This window comes from Centruroides vittatus, unplaced genomic scaffold (genome assembly GCF_030686945.1).
Source record: "Centruroides vittatus isolate TY-2023 unplaced genomic scaffold, ASM3068694v2 contig_877, whole genome shotgun sequence".
Lineage (NCBI taxonomy): Eukaryota > Metazoa > Arthropoda > Arachnida > Scorpiones > Buthidae > Centruroides > Centruroides vittatus.
This window is the reverse complement of record NW_027122569.1, coordinates 250129-256128: the sequence shown is the minus strand read 5'-3', so window position 1 is coordinate 256128 and position 6000 is coordinate 250129. Positions and strand designations below refer to the sequence as shown.

The window sequence follows — 6000 nt, the reverse complement described above, 5'->3', positions numbered from 1 at the left end:
AAGTTATATCCTTCTGAAACAAGATAACATACGAGATATACAAGGCAAAAACAACATAGATAGCATGCATATGACACTACACAATTATAACACCCGAGCAAATAAAAACTTAAATCAAACCTGTGAACAACGGCCACTGACGAGGACATGAAAATAGCTCTGGTTAAAAGGTGACCATTGTTTGGAGGTTCGACCGTGTACGTCGTTACATCACGTGATATACTTACGAAAGGGTATAGAAGAAACAATAATAACAAGCATCAAGAACAAGAGAGTTAATTGGCATTAAAGAAGAAAATAATATTAATTTTATAATAATTTACTTATTTATTTATTTTTTCTTTGTGTGTAACTGAAGTAAACGGTTAGATATTTTATATTGTATTTTGTAGGATTGTTGAAGAAGCTTTCAATTTTCCATCGGATAGATCGCTTTTCTACTGCAGTCTTTTGGCCCAGAGCCAAAAATCTTGTTCTCGAAAGTTATTTGCAGAATGTCACCATCTTTCAAATATAATTTTCAAATATATAAAATAAAAGGAATATATAAGTACAGTACATTTATTAACTCCCAAAATTAAATAAGTAAATAAAAATTCCATTAAATCGCTCCTCCACCCCCCAAAAAATTTCGGAATTAATTACAAAATTTGATTATAATTATTTATTTTAATTTTGTTTCGACTAATTGCTACGCGAGATTGATGCAAAGACTCATTAGCAGGTTGGTTGAAAGCCCTTAATTGTGTCTCTTTAATTGATTTGATCGATAACCTGTCAATTAGTTAATTTCTTCACCATTGATTTGATGTAAATCAAAGTGTTCTCTTGTAATTTATATCGCTGAATCTCTTGAATCATACTTTCAAAAAATACTTTAAAAAATCTTTTTATTTCTGCAAATGTTCATTAAAAATTCACGATAATTTAATTGCGTTTTTTAAAAAAAAATACATTTAATTGCGTTTGTAAGATACATTCAATTGCCTTTTTTAAAATACATTTGATACGTTTTTGAAATGCATTTAATAACATTTTTAAAATACAGTTGATTGCGTTTTTAAAAAACAGCTAATTGCATTTTTTTAAATATAGTTAATTGCGTTTTTAAAATACATGTGATACGTTTTTGAAATGCATTTAATTGCATTTTTAAAATACAGTTAATTGCGTTTTTTAAAAACAGCTAATTGCGTTTTTAAAATACAGTTAATTGCATTTTTAAAAACAGCTAATTGCGTTTTTAAAATACAGTTAATTGCGTTTTTAAAATACAGTTAATTGCATTTTTTTAAATATAGTTAATTGCGTTTTTAAAATACTTGTGATACGTTTTGAAATGCATTTAATTGCATTTTTAAAATACAGTTAATTGCGTTTTTAAAAAACAGCTAATTGCGTTTTTAAAATGCATTTAATTGCGTTTTTATAAAAATGCATTTAATTGCTTTTTTCACTTTTACGATTAATTTTTTAAAAAAAGAAAAATTATATAATTAAGAGAGGGAATATTTTTGCTCCTATTTTTTCACTAAAAAAATTCTTTTTATTATTCTTCTATTTATAAAATTACTTCGAAACCAAATTAAAATTTTACATAATTTAAGAAAAACGGTATAGAGATTTTTTTTTACAGTCAAACTTGCAATAACGGCCACTTCTTAACAACGGCCATATTTTCAGGAACTTCTTTTTAAAATTCATACGAAATAACAACCTGCGAAGAACGACAATTTCTTACGTTTCCGTCAGTGTCCGTTGTTCGCAGGTTTGACTGGAAATGTTAAAATTATTATTGAAATTTTATAAAATGATTCAAAATTTTATTTTAAAATATTTAAAGTTACATAAAGACCGATTTATAATTTGATAAAAAAAACATTCAAAATTTCATATAAATAAATTTTAAAAATAAAAATATTTTTCGAATTTTTTTTTTTTTTTATTAATTAAAATATAAAATTCAACAGTTAAAAAATAAGACAAATTTTAGTTATTTGCTTAATTTTTTTTGTAAAAAATAAAAAATAAAATAAAACAAAATTAAGTTTTTCTTCTTTTTTTTTAGTTTTTAAATTAATTTCTTACTGTTGAAAGTAGCAGAATGCAACACACAGCTTGTTAGTGAGTAACTATCTTTCCCATTACAGATCCTTTTAAATTTTTTTTTCTATCTTCTCCAGGAAGGAAAGTATATCGAAGCTCATTTTAGACCACTCCTAGGTCAAGCTACTCGAAAGTAGTAGTCACGCTAAGCATGTGTCATGCCAACAAATGGCCTTCAATTCCTTACAAAGAAGTTATTTAGGTAATAAAGATCAGTTAGTCAATTTTACTTACTACTTTAAAAAAATTAAAATTAATACTTAAAAACACTTAATTAATTAACTATATATTAAAAACTTAAGAGGGGTGAAGATTGCAGATAAAAATATATAATTTTTTTATTTAAAAGAAGGAAAAAAACCACCTAAAACAGAAAGTCGATTTATCGATTTTCCTGCGCGTTATACACGGTCGGGGTGTTAATAATAAGTAATTTTAATAAATTTGTCGGACTTGTAGGGCTTAAAACTGTTTAGAATTTTGTAAATTCGTGTTTTATTCATTAACCCAAACGTTAAAACCATTTCAGTCATTTCTGCTCTGGTTGTTGGCAATGGATCGAAGTTGTGCTGGTTTGCTGTATGATCTCTCTTCGTACCCTCGTTGTGCAGCGCGCCCTGGTGACGCTTTCGTGCTCTACCTCCTCTGCGTGTAGGCCATACTACCCATCAGTCGCTCTCCTGTTCCTCTATCAAGCGGCTACGACCTATATTAAGTCGTCTGTATGATATCCTTAGAGCAGTTGACTCCGTATTGAAGTCCAGCCAAGTGATGAGGGAAGTAGAGTTTGATGTAAAGGAAACCAGCTTAGAGACTTGAAAGTGAGGGGAAGAAATGGCTCGGTTTGTTTTGTGTTTTCGGATTTTTGCAATAATAAGTTTTGGCCCTTCGTCTTCATTGGCAGAAACTGACTTGTTCATTGGTGGCTTCTTCCCAATTACGCATAATCTAACTGAAGGGTCAATAGGTCGTGGAGTCATACCCGCTGTTAACTTGGCTCTTTATCACATCAACAGCAATCCTAGAATTCTCAATGGTTACTCTCTTAGAGTCTATTGGAATGATACAAAGGTAAGCTAATTAATTGCTTTAACTCCATTATGTTCTATGCATGCTACTGTTTGCTCTATGCTTTATTGTATTTAAAACCACGTATTTATATTAATTAATTAAATTAAATTAAATTTAAAATATTTCAGTATATATATACATATATATTTTTATAAATTTCTCAATAAATTCTTCGCGGTTTCTTTTGCGGTTGCTTCTGTTTTCTTTTGTATCGAAAATGTAAACAAAATGTTAAATTGGAATTTTTAAAATAAGAAAAGAAATGATATTTTGTAAATTTAAATTTCCTATTTTCGCATAAAGAAGAGTTTTATATAATATAATTTATATTTATAACATGGGAGGTGGGTGGTATATATGGGGAAAGTAAAAATTGTTTTCGTATAAGAATTTCTCCTTTTGCAAAGTATTTTCAAATGGGATTTTAATGACCTCTCTTCCTAAAACGAAAGAAGAATTTTTAGAAAAGTAGATGAGAATTAAATCTTCAGATAGGGTTGCACAAACGGTCTTCTTCTATTGTTGCTGTAGTTAAAATTCACGTGACTAGAATACTAGTGATGCTCTCCTTCTAGTTCTCCTCCTTCTTCTTCTAGTTCTTCTCTTTCTATCTCCTTCTTCCAGTTCTTCCTGTTCTTCTCCATCTCCTTCTTTTTCTAGTTCATCATCATTACTATCAACTTCTTCTTCTTCCAGTCCTTAAAATTTACGTTATTAGTTATTTATTTTAGTTTTTCTTCTCCTTCTTCCTCTAGTTCCTTTATTTCTTTCCCCTCTTCTAGCTCTTTGTAGCTTCTGTAGTTAAAATTCACGTGACTAAAATACCAGCGATTGCCTTCCTCTAGTTCGTTGTCTCCTTCTATTGTTGCTGTAGTTTAAATTCACTTGAACAAAATACCGGTATTTTTTCTTTCCTGAAATGGAGATAACACACATTATCATCTAACTCTTCGTCTACTAATTATAATTAAATCTGTATAATTAATTCGTTTTGCTTTACTTAATTAGAATTTGCTTATGCAAAATCGTAAAGTTATCTTCTTTTATTAACTAAAATTAAAAGTTAATTTAAAAAAAAATTCTTTATTCTTCTTCTATTAATCATAATGAAGATTTATTTGTGTGAAAATCTCACATTTCTCTTGTTCTTTTGACCAGAATTCTAATTTTTATGAAATTTAATTATCGTATTGTCCTTCTATCGATTCGAATCGTGATTACTTGTACAAGACTTTCATTTTGCTGTTCTTCCATTAATTAAAATTAAGAATTTTTGTACGAAACTCGTGCAATATTATTCTCTAATTAATCATAATTAACATTCCCTTAAATAAAATTTGTGTATTATCCCTTCCTGATTTAATTTCGATTAAAATCATAAATTGCTCTTCTTTCATTAATTGTAATCGAAATTCTTCCATCACAGAACTCAACAAATTGCTTTCTTTACATTAATTAAAACTAAGATTTTCGTATATAATACGCATACATCACACTTCTTCCATTAATTATAATTAAGATTTTTATGTACAAAACGCATAAATTTAACCCATTTTCCTTAATTATAATTAGCATGTTCGATTATAAAACTCACAAATTACTCTTTTCCTTTTAATTACAATTAATACGTCGGTGCTCAATACTCATAAATTGCTTTTTCTCTACTAATTACAATTAAGATCTTGGTGAACAGAGATCACAAATTGCTATTTTCCCGTTAATTACAATTAAGATTTAACGTATTTATACAGCGTTAAAGCGGCTACAATTTTGTTCTGATCAGAAACCCATCACCTCACAGTTGAACGTTTAATAATGCGATTATGGCCAGCAAAGGGAGAAGAGGGGAGAGAAAAGAAAATTTGCAATCCTCCGAGAGGAAAAAAAAGGAAAAAAACAGCAAAATATTTTAAAGAATGAATTAATTCATCTCCCGAAATAATTTTAATCGTATTTTTTCCCATATAAATTGATAAATTAGCGCGTTTGCAGGTTCAAAATTTCAATGTATAAGTTAACCTCCATGCCAAAGTATCACTTATCTCCAGGGATTTGACTTTCATTTTACGCGATTGTTTTACCAAATTAGCGAGGAATTTTGCTATTTATTTAATAATTTTAATGCGGTTTTAATGTTTTCGTCGACGTGTTTAGATCAATTAACATTTTGCATTATCTCAATTTAATGTCGTCTTCCATTACATGCTAACACGTTTCCATAATCTATATAATAATATTGTCAACCTGCATCTATCAGGTGGCACATAACTGTAATGATTTCATATTCTTGTACATTTTACCGTGTATAACGCGCATTTACAGGTGTACGCTTAGCGAATACATTTAATTACGCTTTAAATTTTACTCTAAAATCACTACAGTGGTAAATTTCGTCCAAAAACACTCCTAAACGACACAAAAACTAATCAAAACTTAAATAATTTCAATTAATATCCAAAAATTATGTTAAAGTATTAAAAAAACAGGCCCCACAAAGTCTAATTTTATCCAAAAATACTCTTAAACTAGCTTTACAGCATGGTGTTAAGAGTGCTTTCTGGTCAGTGTTTCGCCTATAAATCTAGATATATTCAATATTTCTCTACAAGAAATTCAAATTTTTGTTCTTTTTTGGATAAAAAAATATAAAATAAGAACAAAAAACTGCTGCGATAGTTATATATAAAGGAAAAAAAAACACTTGATAGCTATGTGATACTCTACACTCACAACATAACAAACAGTAGGTAAGAAAAATGGTGTTAGTTCAGGGGAATGACAGGGGAAAAATTGAAATAAAAGAAGAGTAAAAAAAATATATGA

At 28.6% G+C, this 6000-nt stretch overlaps 1 protein-coding gene across 1 annotated transcript in view; it reads left to right on the top strand.

Moving 5' to 3' along the window:
* The first annotated feature begins 2713 nt into the window (after positions 1-2713).
* LOC136983141 (gamma-aminobutyric acid type B receptor subunit 2-like) overlaps positions 2714-6000 on the top strand; it is a 93647-nt gene continuing 90360 nt past the window's right edge. The window contains exon 1 of the mRNA XM_067279779.1: positions 2714-3177. Coding sequence (XP_067135880.1) covers positions 2941-3177 — 237 coding nt within the window. The 5' untranslated portion in view covers positions 2714-2940. The remainder of the gene's footprint in view (positions 3178-6000) is intronic.